A 20,138-nucleotide genomic window follows, 5' to 3' on the forward strand; every position below is an offset into this window, starting at 1 on the left:
TTGCTGATCTTGGGAGCTGCTACCCAATGCCTAGACACTGAATTAACTGTACAACAGCGTAGCATCGCCGAACTATGAGCTTCGATGCCACCCAAAGCTGTTGTGGTGAACTGTCACTTATCAAAATGTTGTTTGAGTATTATCCCACGTGGGGACCGAGTATTGGACCTCTGCTTGCAAGATTTCAGCAAATCAGCCTTCTTTGTTTCACCCACCTCGTAGATATGTATAAAGCAGCAACAACGGGCAATTTACTATAATCTGCATGAAAACAGTGATCTGTAGACCTATAGGAATAACAATCATAAGAAAACAAGCACTGGCTACTTTCGACTACTGTTCATCCTTATAAGTGTCCAGAATTATGTAAGAGATCATCGCTGAACAATCCTTTACTATTCATTTATGGGTTTTCACATTATCAAATTGGAATTGCACGCCTATAGCACAATACGAGCAGGGTAGAAATACAGCCAGTCAAAAAATGACAATCACCGTATAGCCCTTCTGCGTTTATATGTGCAACAAATACAACGAAAGCCTAAAGCCTCGTACTACCCTTCAAGCCGGACCCACCACAGGGAATGCTGCACAGTGCCCAACAAAGTTGTCCCCGTCATAGCATTCAAGCTACCAAATATACACGCACTGTGTAGGACGCACTCGTCGTCAAGGCAGCTGCAAACATTGCACCTTATTTTTTTTTCTATTAAGACTTCAATGTGGGCATACAGTACCATCTATCCATTGGTGTTGCAAGCATTAACAAACACCTGTGCTGCATTTGTAGTTGTAGAGAATCCAAAGTTTTCAAAAGACGAGCACTGTCCCTAATTTTGGACTGTCCACAAGTCGCCCGATATTCAGTTCATCAGGCCACAAAGGTTCGTTTCGGACTGCTGCACTTGTGAGACTAGGGCGAAATGACAGGTTGGCGCAGAACTCAGTTGGCACACCATCACAACACTTGGATTGCAGAGCTCTGGCTCCCGTAGACGACGGCACCGACAAAGTTGACGGCAGCAGCGAGCACAAACACCGGGAACCACCGACCGTGCGACTGCGTCACGAGCTCTGCCGTCAGTGGCCCGCACAGGATTCCGGGAATGGTTGCCTGCGTGAAACAGATGGCACTCGTGAGCTTCTGATTCTGCACTAGCCATATGGCTCTTGAACCAAAAAATGCATGGCACTGATCCATTTTTGCATGGGAGCTTCCTTGCCACCAGGACAAGCCAGGTTGCAGAGTCGGAAACTGACAATTTTACAAGTTTCGTCGACACATTCATTGAACAAGACAAGAATACATTCACTGAACAAGACAAGAAAACTCAACAGCACAGACACCTTTCCTTGTAAAGAGCAACTTTCATCTGTGATCCCAATGTTTGTAAGCCTTTTGCGGGCAGTTGCAATGTTCTCGTGTTGCTAGGTTGGGAGCACCAAATTCGGGCTGTTCAGAGTATCAATCCCCGTAAGGTGTGCTTGATGTGACGTCAGCATCGTCGGAAACTCGGTCATATGTGTTGCACGGTATGCCACCGTCGCACCAGTGCCACCTCTGCAGAATGTGCAACCACGTTGCCAAGGTCATACAGATTTGCAGGTCATAGATCCTCACCAGTGTGTTGCTGACGCCGAACGTAAGAGCTGCGTGAGCCGGCGCCACGTCGGCATGGTTGGCCAGGTGGCCCGCCGAGTTGCACGCCAGAAGGCCCATGGCACACGACACGATAAGCAGCGCCGATGCCAGGTTGCCCGCAGCTGCAAATGCGAGCAGACCTATTCCGGGCCCCAGCAGGCCAAGGCAGGAGGTGGCCAGCCGGCGTACAGCTAGGACGCTCCACTGGCGGCCAGCCAGCTCGGCTGCTCGGGCCGTCAGCAAGCCGCACAATGAGTTGCAGACGTACGGCAGCGCCGCCAGGCTGAGGTGGCCCGGCCCGGCAGACAGGGCGCGTACGAGGTACGTGGGAAGCCACTGCATGATGGTGTAGCTGGACCAGTTCATGGCGAAGTGGGCGATGTAGATGGCCCACAACGGCCAGTGGCTGATCAGCTCCAGCCAGTGTGGAGACGACACTGAAAAAACAAAAAAAAAAGAAGGAAAGGGTGGCAGAAATGATATGCTCGCTTATGAGAAACTAGTCCTTACTAACATCTTTGCATATGTGCAGCATATTTTTGCAAGCACCAAGCCATTTCGGGAAACTGGAAGCTGCACAATGTGTGCGTGGTATGCTATAATGTATGACAGTCACAAATAGTAAATGCTTAAGTTTCTGTTGCCCATGTCCTCCAGTCGGGTGGCTACATGCAAGCAAGAATGAAGGGTTTCTGCTTAGACCTATCAAGGTGCATGGCAGACAACTCTGCTTGAGCACTAGAATGAAGTTGGAGCTCTACTGGGCCCCATCATTCTACCTTGGTCACCACTCATCTTAGCCTAGGATGATCAACATTGTACAGCAAAGTCACCTGCCAAGGGGCATAATATCTTTCGGTCCATATCTCGTAATCAGGTGATTGGTGCAACTTTATATTTTCCTCCTGTGTTATTCGTACCTGCGTTCCCCTTGGCGGGCTCCTTGTACTGGGGTCCGTCCGGCTCGTCCCTATGAAGCAACATCCATGCGGCCGTCCACACGATTCCGAGCGCACCGAGCACGTAAAAGGCTCGGTGCCACTCCAGATGTGGACACACCAACGCAGCAGCCGTCTGTCCCGCGGCGCCCGCAGCCAGCACGCGGGCCACGGCACGAGTCCGCTCCTCGGGCACTGGCGCCGCCTGTCCCACCACGTGGAACATGCAGGGCAGCCCGAAGCCCTCGCCCAGGCCCAGCAGTGCACGGCACAGCAGCAGCAGCGGCAGCGACGACGCCACGAGGGGCGTCACGAGCGTCGATGCCGACCAGAGCAGCACGGCGCCCGCCATGACGGTGCGGCCGCCGTAGCGCGAGGGTGCGCTCGAGCCCACCAACTGTGACGTGCAAAAAAGACGGTGAAAAGATGCGAAGCTCAGACATGTGTTGAATTAAGGTACCACAGGAGCGAGTTCATAGGCTGTGCACAGCAGAACGCCGGACAAACTGATCCAATACATCCAAGCCAAGCAGATTTGCCCCGCAGATCTGGTCTTCTGCAGACAGAATTCCAGGATGACGGTCAAAGAAATTTAATTCTGAACAATGTCGCGTATGATGCTCAACTGGAGGTTAACTTTTCAGTTAGCTTAGCAGATCAGATGGTTGTGGGACGAGTGGTCTGCTACTGGGACGTTGGACACCCCTTAGTGTGAGTGCGTGGCGGCCAGTGTCACCTAGTGATGCCACCAAGGAATTTTCAGATGTGTGCAGTGGGTGCACAAAAATAAATCTGCTCTATCACGTGCACAGCAACAATGAAAAGTTAGTTTTTTCATCTACCACATGTCCAGGAAGATTGCGAACAGTTACTTCAACACTGCATACATTGTTTGCCTCAGCACTGTAAGCCTTTGTGAAGGAGAGAAATGAGCCCTCCTATTGAAGGGCACAGTTTCTGCAAAGTTTGCACAGTGAGAAGACTCTATACATTGCCGAAAATAGAGTTTTAGCCTGTCCACATATATATAACTACTTACGGAGTACCAGATACGTAAACACGAGCAGCAGTAGCAGCACTGGTGGTGCCACCTTGCAACACTTAATTCAACCAAAACACGCACTACTAATGGCTGACTTTGTTCTGCTTAACTGCTGCCATAAAGCTGCAGGCAGCAACATAATTGATGCATAGTGATGCTTTCTTGTTTTTTTATGCAGCGAGAATGCATATGTAACACAAGAATATTTCTAACATAACTGCATGACTACAGCAATCTAAGCAACCCCAAACTCTTGTTGCTTAATCATGGCCTCTACTCCAACTAACTTGCCCTTCACTGCACTTGCCTTTATTTAATAATATCCACACAGGGATGCTTTCCTATAAATACAAGAAACATCATGGAGACAATGCACTGTCTTTCAGACTAATAGCTGATGCAAGGGTTTGTGCGTCCATTTGTGAGGCAACAGGTGCGGTCTTTCAATGGGAACACTGCACAGGCTGTTTGCAGTGCTTCGCCGTTCAATGTGACAGCCAGCACAAGGCCGTGTTTTGTGAACTGCTGACGAGGTCCAAAAAGGAGCGTGGCTGATCCCCCAACCTTTTGGACACTGCCTTCTTCTAGGAGCAGAAAAGTGGCACCATCAAACTTGTTGTCGAATGGATCAGATGTCGGACGAAACAATCCACCATCTCTCTATGCAACATTTGGACAGCACACAGGTCTCCTTACGTGTGTGTAAGAGCAACTGTCTTAGCAAGCCTTTGTTCTCCAAGTCTGCCGTGACTTCGCAGACCAAGATATGAAAAAATAATGCAGTGCGAACAGGCAAAATATGGGTAAAGTTCGTCATTCCACATAAAAATGGATGAACAGTACATTTCCCATTGAAGAAAGGTTCGCGGTAAAGCAATGCATTTTAAGGGTACTCTATTGACAGACATTTTCTTCCAAGCTGTATTGGTTTCTGTGTGTGTTTTTCACAAATGCCAGATGACGATCATAAAAAATACCAGCTACTCATGTGCTGCCAGCTAAATGATTAAGGGCAAAGGATGTTGAACAGCTGCAGGAAGTGACATTTTCGCAAGATAAATTGGAACGCTTCAAAATATCAAATTCTTTGCCAGTTCAAGCCATTAGGATCTTACTAAAAGGCAACAACTTAGTCTTAAAGGACACATGTATAATACTTTGCATGGCATAAAAGAAAAATTGCTTAAACACGTCACTGTTGCTGACATCATGCATTTAAAAACGAATGCTGAAGTAAACACACCATAGGCAATGCTTGAGCAGGTTTTCATACATTATCAATGTATTTGTTTGCTGTTACCGTTAAATGAGCACCTTACATAATGAACTTGATCTGCACTAATTCGTGCATCTTCAGTATATCAGTGTAGAGCTTTCAAACCTGTTCTGTATGGGAGATGGCTTGTTCTTCTCGAACGAAACTGAGCGTGTTAGCGTTTTAATGTCCATCATGGGATACCATTACGAGCCAATCAGAACTAACAAGATGGCGAATTGAACAATATGAAGGAATTTGGAGTGTTCAGAATAGCATTACAGGTCTGGTTATCAAGATGGCGAATTGAACAATATGAAGGAATTTGGAGTGTTCAGAATAGCATTACAGGTCTGGTTAGATGGACAGGTACAAGCAGGAGTCCAGCACATTAGTGACTTCTCATCTTCATACTTCTTTGTCCAGCTGAATACACAAAGACAATGAAAACCTGGCAGCACAATATCCATATTTCTCCTTGATTCTACCATTACTTCATGTGCATTGAGCAGATGTTTAAAAGAAATTATGAGGCATTTTCGTTGCAAAGTGCATTACGGTCACCTATGATAGATGACAGCAACACTCCTACTATCGGCCTATGTTGCTGGCTTATGTCATATACAACACACATGGCTTTCTGTCTACACATACACCCATGGATTAAACTGTCAGCGTTACCTGTAACATGAAATCATAAAAGGGAAACTATCATAAAAAAGAACAGCACGTATAACCGCAAGAACGTCATTATCAGCAGGAAATTATCTTCTTTTCCGTTCTGTAATACGGGTGTCGCAGGACGCACTTTTGATCGCGATAAGCCCGATCCGGATCGAATTTCTCGGTCGTGATTGGCTCCTTCGCGCACCTATGGAGCCAATCGCAGTCGAGAATTTCGATCCGGATCGGGCTTGATCGCGATGAAAAGTTGTGATTGTACCTAGATATATTTAAACCGAGAAGTGGTTGCTTGTGTTCATTTGACCATTGCCTTTAATTCACCTGTTATTGCCGTCGAACGTGACGCTGTTTAAGTTCGAAATGGATGTCAAACCAAACGGCGCCTGCATCGTAGTGTGTCGCCGACGTAGCCGCGGACTCGGAACAACTTTACGCGCAGGTCCGGCGCCAGTGCCGGAACGGTTCCACGCCGGCAGAATAAACAAGCGTGTCGCGACTGTCAACGGGTATGCCAGTCACGCATCTTAATGGCAAGGCGAAGGGGCGTCAGCGCCAACAGGAAGTGGTTTTCAAAAAAAAAACTCGGCCACCGACGTCGGTGCGTCTACGTGGTCGTCCGCGTCTCCGTCTCCCTTGCCAACGCGCCGTACCGCTCAAGAACGCTGTGGCGATGCAGTAGATAAACGACCGCGGGAATGTCGAGATCCCTTTCTATCGTACGGCAAATAAACCGCGCAGGCGTCGGCGATCGACAGGCATTCTCCGGTACCTAGAAAAAGGCTTGGACGTGCGACTTACCTGACTAGTGATGTATCCGACGGCAAAAGCGCTGAGTATCCAACCCTGCGAGAGAAGACTCCAGTGGTACTGCTCGCTGATGGGTACGATGGCAATCGGCATGAGAACGCGATCGGCGGCGTTCACAAAGTTCGCCAGGCAGCATAGAGCGACGGTTCTCGACTTTCGCGTCATACTTGAAGGACTTTCGGGCACTGCTCACTCGAGAAAAACAAGATACGACGGTTCGAAGCACCCGAAAATCAAGGGCCGACACGCGCGGAGTCGACACTCACAGAAGCATTCGGCGGATCGCGGAGCTTCGGGAAGCGCAGGCGAGTTGCTTCCTCGCAGTGGACGAACACGTACGCAGCAACGTCTCATGAACGGCCGATCGTCACACCGCGAACGCGGCTAACGCGGCGTTGAAATCACTTCCACACACAGAGTGCTCCAGCGCTCGTGACAGGCACATCACGCACTTTTCTTCGTTCTCCACTCAGCCGCGACCCGTCACTGGCTACGACGACGACGAGGGACGGCTGTCGGGACGGTACGTAGGACCTGTGGCTGGAAAAGTCACGGCTGGTTGTTCGAGAGACTTTGCGAGAACGTCGCTGAAAGGGAGCACGGAGCAGCTGGGCCGGCAGCGCAGCAGCGCAAATGTAGTGAAGGCCGCGATTGCGATTCCCTCAGGAGGCAATAAAACTCACCGCTTTCCAGCTTTAAATTGGCTTCTTTTGACTTTTGGCTCGTAGTACGTCGAGTACGTCACCATTCCAAAATTTTGACTTTCATTGGCATGTTCATTGGCTTCTCCGAAACAAAAAGACATGTTTTTATTTACTACCCTTAACTAGCAAAATAGTAGAGTCTTCAGAGTTAATAGCAGTCTTCAAAAGGTTACATACAGTTTTTAAGCTTCCTACTTTGCTAATACAAAAAATAACAATGAACAAACTCTTCACCCTGTCCAAAATATGACAAGCTTGATGTCACTGCTCACCTCACACCGTATCACGAAGCTAAGAAACGTTCGAGTAAATATAATATTTGCATGTCAGTTCCGCAGCTGTTTTATACAGCAAGTAAAGTATTGATCAATGCATAGTTGTTCCTACATTTATATTTACGTTACGCCCTAGGTTACGCCCCGCAAACTATTATCATCATCGCAATGTCAGCAATGGCTGCGCTGTAGTTCGCTTGTTCCAGTCGTTCCAGTTTCATCTGACGCCGTACTAGCCGTACTATTGGGGATATCCTAATTTATATTCTTAGCAGTGAACTTCTTACTGTTCGCAACTTGGTAACGGAACCGGAGGACAAACTCGGCGATGCATTCCAGCAACAACGTCAGCGATCCACGTCGGACAGATAGGATTAACAGGTGCGCCGCTAAGAGTTGCATGACCTCGCGATTTAACACGTGAAAGAGATCATTGACACTTTCTTAAAGCGGGCTGATAGAATTGTTGCCTGAATGACGAATTGAAGGGCTAGCTGCTTTAATTGAATCTGGGACTCATTTCTCCATAAAAAAGTAGTGAAAAAAAAATATAAGGGTTCCTACTTGCGTGTGATTCGTTGCGGAGGCAAACTTATCGAAAACTTGCTCAAGAAGACACCTAGAGATGGTATTTGTTGCTAGTTCGATACCTAGGGCTGCATTATGTCCTGGAAATTATCCAAGGAGCTTTGTGCCTTGTGTATGGCCACGTCAACGGGTACGTAGTACTCCGAAGCGCAGCTCGCAACACATTTTCCTACGTCGTAGCCTTGAAGTTCTCTGCGAGTATTTCCTGTATATTTATCACCACTGTAAGGTGGAAAGAGTAGTCGAAGTGAAGTTTCATTTCAAACTAATTGGTGCAACTCGTCCAAGCTTTTGTTTAAAGTTGATCGATCATCAAAAGCTCTTGAACTTAAACAGCATGGAGGGCTGTTCAGGATAGCTGTCTTCGTGTCTAATTTCTGCATTATATAGTTATACCTTAAAATTAGCGGGAGCGACATCGCATACTACCAGACCGTACTGAAACGTGCAACATTTTTTTCCTCACGGTTTTCAGGCACATTTGCCTTTTTTTTTTTTGCCTCTGAACCGGCAAATGCTACTTTAGGAAATATCAGATGCTCTTTTTCACATATTTTACTAGAGTCCATTGTTCTTAGTTCTGTATTTTTAAATTTGGTGGTAAAATTGAGGGCTTATTTTTAAAGAGGAATACCGGGGAGGAACCGGGGTTTTTTTTTTTTTTGTGCTGTCTGGCAGCCCGAAATTGGGGATATTCCTGGTAACTTTCACAAACGATTAACAGATGCAATGGCCTGGTTTGGGCGCAAACATGTTTACACAAGTGAAATCACTCACGAGCACTGGCAATGGCAATTCGCAATTAATGGGCTGAACTCATTTACACAAATCCTCGTCGGCCTTAAAAAAGGACCACATGAAGAAAAATTAACAAAAGAGACATGTTTGGCAATCCCTTCTTTATTTTGTTCTCTGAACTTGATTATTTAACGAAGGAAAAAAAGTATGGTGGGGCACATGGGCACGTTTCGCAAGAAGTGACGTGTTTTTTCTTGCCTTATAAGCCCGTGTTGATGTATACATTATCATATGCATTTTGAGAATATCAGTGTGCATACTTGACCTGTCAGGCCTTTCGTCCTGTTTTACTGCTTCTTGCTATACTCTCTTGCGACTAAATTGAACTACCCCAATATGCCACCTTTTTTTTTTCTTTTTTTGTACCAGACATAGTTGTGTAAATGTACTTTTAACGTCGCAGCTACCGTTTGCCGGGCAGAGTAATGTCAGCACTGCATTCACTTCCTGGAACATCACCGTCGTTTGTGTGCATGCAACGTGTGGGACACATGTGATGGGCCATTGTCATATTCATGTAAATGCAGAAACTAAAGAAGCAACAACAAGCTTTCGTTCACTCAAGGCCAGCAAGCGCTGAATATCTTGTATATGCCAGGTTTTGCTCGACTGTATAGCGAAACGAAACCATATATCATATTCATATATGGATATTACTAATATAATATATCCTGGCCATTTCCTCTCACAAGGGGGGCAGTGCCCATTAGTTTTGCAACATCTGCATTTATTATTATTCTGTAAGAGAAGGAACACTTCGGTGAGAAAATGGGTTCAACTCGATTTCGATAAAGCTTGTTCGGGTTGCAAAAATGAGGAATTTCCGGGTTTGACCTAAAATAGGACCCTAAATATAGGCTACTCTTGAAGTGTGAAAGAGGATCTCTGCCTGAGAGCTGTCATGAAAGGACCAAATTTTCAATGTCGGGTGATATTTGAATTGGATTCCGGCAAGCTGAACTAACTTGCTTGCATACATCGTTCCATGTGCACCATGTGTGTTTATGCAATACTTTTCAGATTTTTTTATTTTTTTTTTGCATGCTCTTTTCTACTGCTGTGTTATCTTTTCTTCACGCTGTCTGGTGGCTGTTGCCTCATGTTCAACTTCTGTTCATTGTTTTCTTTGTGTTCATTGTAAAATTGATATGGCTGGACAATACTAAGAAGTGGATTGTTGAATCATGATTGCAGTTATCACATCCAGTCAGTTGTTTCTGATCATCAGAATGAGGGGGCACTCCATTCAGTGCTATTGGTGCGGGAAGTGACTCAAATGAATGCTCTGTTATTGTAAAATGCTCCATTAATCAAATTATTTTGCATATAATGTGGTAGAAGCTTGGATATTTAAACTTATTTGAATCATATACAGCAATCTAACAATAAAAAGCCTGAATCTGCCTGAAAGTAGCATGGAAACCTGTAAGGGGCTGGGGGGGGAACCTATACAAATTCTTTAGAATGAAAGCTTTTGAGCTTTATAAAACATTGTTCTGGTTTGGGAATTGAACTCAGCATCCCTGACTGCCTTTCCATCCCTGACTGCCACAGTGGCTGTGGCATTTGCTCAACTAATTGAGCTAGCCTGAGGCTTGCAGGTTGCAGTGCAAAGGCTATTTGTTCAACAACCTTGAAGGCCTGGAAGCATTGATTAATGAATTCTCCAGGAGCAACAGAATTCATTCCACTAATGTACGGACTCCATGTCAATGTAATCTATTCCTACTTTACGCACAGTTTAACAGCATTAATAACGCTTTGATAGACAGAGCAAGAATGATTGCACTATATCTAAAGCATCACGAATGTTTTCTTAATTAATCAGTTGGAGTGCACAAATGTCGATTCAGATAACCGAGAAACATATTATATACGAGAAAAAAAGGAACTTAAAGTTGTACCATCTGCTTAGGGCATTTTCATTAGTTGGGACGTGTGTCTTCAGTGCCCACTTCGACTTCATCATGGCTGCCTGAAAATGGTCAGAAGCGGCATGCGCACTATAGTGTGCTATAAAAGCAACTGCATTTTTTGCATGCTTTCCCTGAGTTTATTGAGCATATGCGAACTGAGCATTGTATGTTGTTGCTGCCCAGTATGACAAAAGTCCTCAGAAGAAGCAGACGCTTCTTGGAAAGCCTGAAGGGTTGCATGCATTTCTCATAGCGCAGTTGATGATGGTTGATAACTGGTTAATGATCTGTTATTGGTAGCAGTGGCTGTGGCAAATTGCTACAGTCGCCGACCGGTAATTTGGCCTCGACGGGGACCGCCAAAAAGGTCCGAATAATCGGGAGCCCGAAATAACGGATTCGCCCGAAAATAAGCGACTTTATTCCACAAGTTGCCCAGTATTCTCAGATCGTTAATTTCCGCTTGAGCATCGCGTGACTAGCGCAAGACGCATTGGCGTCTACGAACGGCGGCATTCTTGGCACATTGCCAAGCACGCTATCTTTCGCAAGACGTATCGGCGTCTATGAGAGACATCATTTTTTGGCACAGTGCCAAGCATGCTATCTTATCACAGTGTGGAAGCGCTGCCGCCCGTTGACGATTCCGGTGATAGTCACGCGAAATATCGCGAAAGTGAAAGTTCTTCGAAAGTGATTGTCGGCGAATATGGCCCAAGTTTGTCTACGCGTTGATACGCGTGGACGCGATTTCCTAGCGATGTACGCCTTTTATGCTATTCCTTTCCGTGCTTATCGCGCTTCGCCAGTTGTCAGAGCGACGCTCCGCCCGCGTTATCAACGGGATCAGCCGGCCATGGACGGTGGATGATAAGAGCGGCATAATCGCGCGGAAGGCAGTGTTACGAAATCGCGACCCCTATCTCGGACGTTGTCGTGCTGTCGCTACAGATAGACAGGCTTCGCAAGTTTCGATTTCGAGGCGCCCTTGTGCAAATTACAGCGCGTCGTGCGAATCAGTAGCGCACCCAGGATCACTGCCGGGGGGGGGTGACAGTTTGCCAATACCACCTAAACAGCACTAATTTCAATTTCTTCACGGACAGTGTCAAAAAATTCGCTTTTTGCGAGTGTGCAGACGATTGCGCGTCATACATCTTAGTTGCAGTACTCAAATGCGCAAGGAAAGCAAAGTGGTTAAGCAAAAAGGGGGGGGTTACAACCCCCCCCCCTCCGTCGGTGCGCCACTGGTGCGAATTATCGCACAACGGATCCGAAATTTCGGTCGTCCTGGTAAGTGTATGGGGCCAGTGGCAGGACGGAGCCATCCGAATAATCAACCATGTCCGAATTATTTGTGTTATAATAATTTATGGTCGGTGAATGTATGCCTAAGATTACAAAAATCAGGAAAGCATATAACTTTCATAAATAGAGGGTGCGGCAAAAGTTCCCGCACTCTTCAGAAATCACTTGTAAAATATTCACATGGCCCAAACCGCAGGAATTTATTAGCATTATGTCCAAAGAATTGTTAGAAAGAAGCTGCAGAAGTACAAGGTTCAGAAAGCTCATACTCACCGAGCACTTAAGAGAGACCAGGATCATAAGACGCAAGGACCCGCTCAAACGCTTCGGCAGCATGGCACGCCCACGCAGAATTCTCCACAGACGTGTTGGTGTTCAATATCAAGCACTTTTTATACCACCACATGATAAGCTACTGACAGGAAGCCTCAAAAGAAGCCCACGTCAGTGGAATGATAGCCTCAAAAGTTTCTCACTCTCAATCGGTGATGCTTTTCGTGGCAATCGCTTTCGATGGAAAGATACCACTGTTTATTTTTGGAACAGAGAGTCAAAATGAACCATGCAAATGACCTGATAGATCTCCTGAAGAAGGAGATCCTGCCTTGGGCCGAATCACACTTCGGGAACCATCAGTGGACGTATCAGTAGGATTCCGCTCCGGCTCACAAGGTGAAGGTGGTGCAATAATGGTGCCCGAAAAATTTCTGATTTGATGTCCGCTTCAGCCCTTAAGCCCGGATTTAAACCTGCTTGACTATTCAGTCTGGTCTGTGTTAAAAAGCACAGTCTGCTCTACTCCTCATTCGAATTTGGCTGCTCTTTATAGGGCATCAGAAAGAAATGAAGTGAAATAGTTGTACACTACATCTATGCCACTGTAACGCATTTCTGAAGTGGCTTATGCATTCATGCAAAATGCAGATTTTTTGGAAAGTAGATTTGGATTTGGCTATGTAGAGCTTAATGCATTACAGTAACATAAGTGTTTTGGTATAGTGCATACAACTATATTTGTGGGTTTTTATTTGAGTGTGAAAACTTTGACACACCCTGTACATCTTGCAGTATTTGGAGTGGATGCAAGTGGGCTTCAAATTTTTCGTATTGTCCTTTTGAATTGTCCACAGTGGGCTTTCGAATTTTTCTGTATCTCTAACGCAAGAAAGAAACTTTTCACAGAAAATAATTTCATTCATCTTTGTTGTAGCTTTAGAAAGGCAAAAGAAATAAAACACTGCAGAAAAGGAAGACTAAGTAAACAGCTTGTGAAAGTGTTCAACTTTTTTTTATATCAATGTGGCATTTAACAAAAAATAATGTTCAGCTAAAGTGCAGAAATGTAGCCGCACAAAAATGTACAACCGTAGTTGTTATATCTACGAATCCGTGAAGTTTCCCTGAAAAGTGTGACTGATATGTCCTAGTGTCCATCATAGGGTTAAAGCGTATTTAGTATTACACTTTGATCTAGTGCTTCAGCTACTCTTTGACAGGACATTGATGGCGTGCAGGTATAAGGCACCTGCAGCTGGCACACCAGGAGATGACCCCACGCCAGATTACATGAATGTCCTCTCCATGATATTCAGCATGTGCGGTCTCATGCTGAAGGTGAGTGAGATAAATACTAGTGGAAGCTTTGACATGCCCTACTCGGTTTCAAACAGAGCAGGCAACGCTTCGACGTCTAGAGAGGCATTTCCCGCCGCTCGCATTTGCGCCTAAAAAGAATAGTGCGTCGCATGTGAAAGAAAAATGTAGGTGCGCGTCATGTAATTCCATGTTACACTGTCTTCTACACTTATGTCACCAAATATGACCTAATTAAATATGTGGAATGCATCGCGGAGAATAACCTTTTTACCACCGAATGGGTGGAGCAGCATGTTTCTGCATCTGCAGCCACAGCAAGCCACAGAGGTGACCAAAACACAATATGTCACCTACTAGAAGCATGAAATGTGCACAAATAATGTGCGATTTGATGTAACCTTGCATCCGCAATTTGTGGTTGTAATATATGATGTAGTTATTCCGTAGAAAGTGTTGGCAGATTTTAAACAAAAAACTACGTTGCGAAACGTGCACAGTGAGACTTCTGTATCAACACCATGCCTTGCGTAGCTTCTATAGCATTGCTTGCTATGTATGAACTGTACCTTCGAGCATGCTCAGCACTATCCGGCATCAGTGCAGAAGCAACTCTTATTCTACCTGTTGGTACGGTTTGAACCCATTTGCTGCCTGTCACCAGTGGTGCAAAATGCATGGCAGACAGAAAGCTGTGGTTAAGTAGGTACCTCGCTAAACGCGGACAGTAATATTCAAAGGCCCTTTGTGCCTTCTCATTAGCTTGCCCAGGCTAAGCAGTATTTGGGTGTCTTCTTGTACATGCCATGGCAACGTGACAATTCAAATCATGGGAGAGAATAAGTGAAAGTTGGGCTGTTAAGTGTTGACGCATTATTAACTGCAGTGCGACAGAAGTACAATGGACAGAAACATAGTGAACACACAGAGTGCTCTCTAAGCTTAGAACACCGAAAGAAAGTGCTCTGTGCATTCATTTAGTTTCCGTCCGTTTCCTTTCTGTTGGGCTGCAGTTAACAATGACTTAATACCAACTGGCCCAACTTTCAGTTCTTATGCCAACAATTTCTGATACCATAGGCTTGTCTTGGTGTTCGAAGCTAGATTTTTGCAGCGTGCTGTGTGTTGACTTAGTTTCTGTTTGTCACATTGCAGTTACTGATGAATCAGTAATGGGACACTGGGGGTGCTGTAAAACAAGCTTGTGCTGTGTCTTCACAATGAGTTTCACTATTCCACAGCTGCCGCAAAGCATCCCAGTATTAGTAGTTTTCAGTGGGCTTAGGAGGAGCTGTTGTAAGAAACATGCTGTGTTTATACCATGGCCGACCCGATTAGACCTCAAGATCAAAAGTCGGGGAAATGAGAATAAAAAGGATTTAACAGGAGGGGTGGGGTTGAGGAGAGTCGCACCCCTACTTCCTCCTTCAAGTGAACTGTAAAAACCGCAATGGCATTGTTCTCAGCGTTCCCTTCATTATTGCCTCGAGCCCACGTTCAGCAGGATAGCGGCAAGGGCTACTGTCGTTATGTCGCCTGCACAGCTTTTGCACATACACTTTGAGTGTCGTGAGATCGGTGTATCGCTTTTTCTCTCGTGATCGGGGTTCTTGATGTTGGCGCAAACCGGTTGGCAGTCTTGTGACTGATGCAGGAGACAGCATTGTACCCCAATGTGACACGCTGCTTCCTTTTTCCAGCTCAAGTGGTGTGCCTGGGTCGCCCTCTACTGTTCCAGCATCAGCTTTGCCAATTCAAGGATAAACGACGACACCAAGCAGATACTGAGCAGCTTCATGTAAGTGCGGCAATGCCAAACTGTTGGTATCCTGCTGGTCAGAGGTGTATTGCGGTTCTCAGTGGTGAGGACTACCTAATTGCAGTGTGCGATGAAAGCTCTCAGGGGCTGCCTGCTGGTGGTGTTCATCATCATCCTCTGTTTTTCAGGAAAAAGGATCATACACAAGTGTATTACAAACATCTGTGTGCGTAGCCAGGGGCGAGTTGGGCTCCATGCAATACTGTTTACACTGTGAGAAAACATGGACAAGGCATAAAGTGGGTACACTAGCACACTATAGTGTAGCAAAGAAGTAATAAAGAAGTGTTGCAAAATATATTTAGAAAAAAAAAAACTTTGGGATATTGAACATCAGCAGGAAGATTGTTCCAAATAATAAATCCTGCACTGCAAGTTCTTCTTTTCTTGTGTACATTTTTACCTAGTGAACATAAGAAATTGCCACATTGCAGACCTTGTGTTTTATTCCCTGATATAAGAAAGTATGAAGAATGAAAGCGATATTTGTGAACAGTTCTCTCATGTGTAATTAGAGCTGTGTTCTAATTGTCAATGAAAAGGCATTACATTTAGTGCTTGAAACAATGGAAGGGACTGAGCATTAAGACCCAAGATGGTCATGATCCAAACTGCTTTTTTTCGGACTTAAATGATTGGATCAGCATATGAGCAGTAGGTATGACCCCAGGACATGACCCCAGGACTGAAATAAATCAAGCTTAACCCTTTGCGGTCCGTTGTCGGGCAGGGCCCGACAACGCAACACGGCCGTAGCGGTCCGCTGTCGGGCAGTCGCTGTCGGGCACTGCCCGACAAGGGTGTTCGGGGTTAAATTTCGTGGTTTTTCTCATTGCGATTCGTGCGCATTATTTGTATATACGATGCGCCATCTCTTGAGGGATAAATAAACTTTGTTTGTTGAAGTTTACTTCTCTTTGCACTAGGGTGCAGCACAATGTTCAGCACGGCTTCTGAATACCAGAGCATTCTCAATTGCGCGTGGAACAGCACGTTCGCTTGCAATGAACACGACGCGCCATCTCTTGAGGGATAAATAAACTTTGTTTGTTGAAGTTTACTTCTCTTTGCACTAGGGTGCAGCACAATGTTCAGCACGGCTTCTGAATACCAGAGCGTTCTCACTTGCGCGTGGAACAGCACGTTCACTTGCAATGAACACGATGCGCCATCTCTTGAGGGATAAGTAAACTTTGTTTGTTGAAGTTTACTTCTCTTTGCACTAGGGTGCAGCACAATGTTCAGCACGGCTTCTGAATACCAGAGCGTTCTCACTTGCGCGTGGAACAGCACGTTCGCTTGCAATGAACACGATGCGCCATCTCTTGAGGGATAAGTAAACTTTGTTTGTTGAAGTTTACTTCTCTTTGCACTAGGGTGCAGCACAATGTTCAGCACGGCTTCTGAATACCAGAGCGTTCTCACTTGCGCGTGGAACAGCACATTCGCTTGCAATGAACACGATGCGCCATCTCATGAGGGATAAGTAAACTTTGTTTGTTGAAGTTTACTTCTCTTTGCACTAGGGTGCAGCACAATGTTCAGCACGGCTTCTGAATACCAGAGCGTTCTCACTTGCGCGTGGAACAGCACGTTCGCTTGCAATGAACACGATGCGCCATCTCTTGAGGGATAAATAAACTTTGTTTGTTGAAGTTTACTTCTCTTTGCACTAGGGTGCAGCACAATGTTCAGCACGGCTTCTGAATACCAGAGCGTTCTCACTTGCGCGTGGAACAGCACGTTCGCTTGCAATGAACACGATGCGCCATCTCTTGAGGGATAAATAAACTTTGTTTGTTGAAGTTTACTTCTCTTTGCACTAGGGTGCAGCACAATGTTCAGCACGGCTTCTGAATACCAGAGCGTTCTCACTTGCGCGTGGAACAGCACGTTCGCTTGCAATGAACACGATGCGCCATCTCTTGAGGGATAAGTAAACTTTGTTTGTTGAAGTTTACTTCTCTTTGCACTAGGGTGCAGCACAATGTTCAGCACGGCTTCTGGATACCAAAGCGTTCTCACTTGCGCACGGAGCAGCACGTTCGCGCGGTTCGCTGAAGCATGACCACTTTTTCAGTGCGTGCATATTACGGTGGCGCATTTAGTGAAAGCTTCTAGAGGTTTCCATTGTCAATAGCTTTATTTTGAGGTGCACACAGCTGCAGAATCATGCTGAGAAAGAACAGCGACACCTGCAGTACCGCCGCAACGTCTTCCAACAGCTGGTGGGTGACGTGAGGGCTAGAGCCAAGAAACGGGGCCCGTCTGCACGGAAGGAGTGCGAGTAAAGGCTAGATGGGAGGAGCCAATTCATCTACTAGCTCCCAGGCGGAAATAGCAAAGACTGTGATGGTTTGTAGCGATCGAAAAACAAACGGAGGCAGGAGGGAAACTGTGTTTTTCTGCAAAACCTGCAGTAACAACCCTGGCCTACACCCAGAAAAATGCTTCGAGTGGTATCACACGTTGCTCATATATCGGCAGAATGCAAAAGAAAAAATAAATATCATATGAGTTTTTCGTCCACAGTTTGTGGTTTTCATCGCGGCGCTATAAACTGGCAAAATAGTTTCGGACCGGGACAGCCGGAAAGTGGGTAAAAGTTTCGGACCGCAAAGGGTTAACATATTGTCGAGAAAGGCATGTTGTCACAGTCAACACCATAGCATTACATTTGCCTCCCTCTCCCAATGCTTAATGCGCATGACCTGCAAATTTTTGTTATTGGTTATATGTCTGAAGTTGTAGGGCACTGTCTAGGGAGCATTTTACGAATATAATTTTTCAAATTGGTTCTTTATTGGAGGAGATAGAAGGAATTTAACTGTCCACCAACCATGCTGCCAAGAGGCGAACATTAGTACTTCCAACAGAGACGCTCTCCCCTTTTGCCTTGACTAGCGTCTGCAAGTGACGTTCCTTCCCTGCTGGGCAACGCATTTCCAGATGCGGCATTCTGCATTGTATGATTGATTGAAGGCATGTGCCATGGTCGGTGACATTGCAAACAGTGCGCGTTACGTATCGGCATCTGTGCGTATGACCTTGACATTATCACTTGGATCGTGGGTCTCTCAAAAGGAAGGGCACACTTCCACCTGTTTCAAATTTCTACTGTTTTCACGCCCCACAGACATTCCATACTTCGCAGACACAGTCACTGCCGTTTTATCTACGCGCTTGTTTGCAATGCCCAAACCTGGTGAGGGGCCCTTTAACGAATGCTGTAAAGGTACTTAATGGCGTCAGTAGTGATAAGCATTGTAGCTCAAAGGAAACGAAGTCTTCTATATAGTGCAAGTTCTCATACTCGTGCAGTATGTGTCTCATCACCTTTGGCCTTTGTCTTTGCAGGTTGTCAATTTCTGCCGTGGTCATGACGTACCTGCAGAACCCTCAGCCCATGACACTACCGTGGTCATCGTGACAACAGCGCCAGCCCCACCTGCACGCACAGTCTTTTTGACTGCCCGGTCAGGAAGAAGCCACCGTGCCAGTCGAAGCAGCTGCGCCATAGGACCGGCACAAGAGACCTGCCCTCGGATGCAGCTTGAATGGCGTGAAAGACCGGTCTAGCCAAGGAGGCCTTCCACACTCCGAAACACTTCAGGGTTTCACATCGAGAAAGTGCCAATAAGTTTGACACGAAGACAGGCATCTTGCTACTTCATTTGTTTTGGTGTAGAGGTGAAAGAGAAAGGCAAAATAAGAACAGTCATATTGCATTGGTGTGCTTGTCGTGGTCGTCTTTTCCTGTCACAGTGATGATTGCTTCAGCTTCAGCACAGAAACCTTTTCAGCCTGTTTGCCAAGGGACATATATTTAAGAGAATGTTATGAATTTTTAAAATGTAATTATCAGTTAGTGCCTGTTCTGGTGTTCAGATCCATGCATGGATACGGGATACTTTTATCGCCTGCTCAGGGATCATCTACGAAGCATTGGTAGAACAGGAGATCTAGTGTGCATTTTAGAAGCACTTTTCCACATGGCACGGAAGCACAGTAGGGCTTCACCACCTACCATTGGCAACTAGGCCAGTGTTCGTATGATCGACTTCCGTTAATTCAACCCTGATGATACTGACAAAACTGACTGAATTATCTGGTGGGTGAAAAAAAGAAGATGCAGAAAAATGCCAAAACACAGTGCGGATTTAGTTGGCAATATTTTCTAGATTCTAATGCGCCCCCGAATCGAACGCGCACCCTCCTTGGGTATGAACAATTGCTTAGGGTGCTTAGGTCAGGTTTGAAGACCATGTCGCTGCAAAAAGAGGCTCGGCAAAGGTTTCAGTTTCATAGCAGTATGTCTCTTGAGAATGCCGTCCGGATGGATATTCAAGGGCGCAAAAACCCGCTGGCGTGACTGCATTTGTTCGTGGGAACACAGTGTTTGCTCTTCTACTATAATCGCTGGGCGATGAAGGCGACTGTAGCATTTTAGAGTCCCGACCTGAAGGTCCTGAATACTACTACACGGCTTCGATCGCGGTTGGCCCACAGGGGCGGCCTTTCCGATTGGGTCAGAACACCCATTGCAGAATTCGACAATATGGTAGAATTTGACCGTGTCCAGAATAGCACTCCAGGATGAGCATATTGGGACGCATACAGTGTACAACACCTCTAGGGAATTTGCTAAGGTTAAAGGGTCCCTGAAACGATTCGGATAAATTTGAAACGATTCAGATACAGCTACAGTAAAACAGTCGCGTCACAATTTAAGTGAAGCGTCTCATATTAAGAGAGCTATGGACGATTAC

General features: G+C 45.9%; 2 protein-coding genes across 2 annotated transcripts; one reads left to right on the forward strand and one right to left on the reverse strand.

The window, feature by feature from the left end:
- Positions 1-374: 374 nt before the first annotated feature.
- On the reverse strand, positions 375-7,071 carry LOC119432990 (sialin). Its single transcript, XM_037700129.2, has 4 exons — positions 6,360-7,071; positions 2,563-2,977; positions 1,622-2,079; positions 375-1,114 (listed from the first exon to the last, which is right to left on the reverse strand). The coding sequence occupies exons 1-4, from the start codon at positions 6,531-6,533 to the stop codon at positions 959-961; spliced, it is 1,203 nt and encodes a 400-aa protein (XP_037556057.1). The 5' UTR covers positions 6,534-7,071; the 3' UTR covers positions 375-958.
- A 433-nt stretch (positions 7,072-7,504) lies between these two features.
- Positions 7,505-19,098, forward strand: LOC119434141 (PAT complex subunit Asterix). The gene is made up of 4 exons (XM_037701463.2): positions 7,505-7,728; positions 13,472-13,571; positions 15,251-15,348; positions 18,727-19,098. The coding sequence occupies exons 1-4, from the start codon at positions 7,676-7,678 to the stop codon at positions 18,797-18,799; spliced, it is 324 nt and encodes a 107-aa protein (XP_037557391.1). The 5' UTR covers positions 7,505-7,675; the 3' UTR covers positions 18,800-19,098.
- The last annotated feature ends 1,040 nt before the right edge of the window (positions 19,099-20,138 follow it).

The sequence above is a fragment of the Dermacentor silvarum genome, chromosome 11 (assembly GCF_013339745.2).
Source record: "Dermacentor silvarum isolate Dsil-2018 chromosome 11, BIME_Dsil_1.4, whole genome shotgun sequence".
NCBI classification, from domain to species: domain Eukaryota; kingdom Metazoa; phylum Arthropoda; class Arachnida; order Ixodida; family Ixodidae; genus Dermacentor; species Dermacentor silvarum.

Coding starts and splice junctions, on each gene's coding strand:
- LOC119432990 (XM_037700129.2), bottom strand. CDS start 6,533: ATGACGCGAAAGTCGAGAACCGTCGCTCTATGCTGCCTGGCGAACTTT. Junction 2,080..2,562: donor GCCCGCCAAGGGGAACGCAG/GTACGAATAACA, acceptor TTGTTTTTTCAG/TGTCGTCTCCACACTGGCTG. Junction 1,115..1,621: donor TCGGCGTCAGCAACACACTG/GTGAGGATCTAT, acceptor TGTTTCACGCAG/GCAACCATTCCCGGAATCCT.
- LOC119434141 (XM_037701463.2), top strand. CDS start 7,676: ATGCATTCCAGCAACAACGTCAGCGATCCACGTCGGACAGATAGGATT. Junction 7,729..13,471: donor CGGACAGATAGGATTAACAG/GTGCGCCGCTAA, acceptor GATGGCGTGCAG/GTATAAGGCACCTGCAGCTG. Junction 13,572..15,250: donor TGTGCGGTCTCATGCTGAAG/GTGAGTGAGATA, acceptor TCCTTTTTCCAG/CTCAAGTGGTGTGCCTGGGT.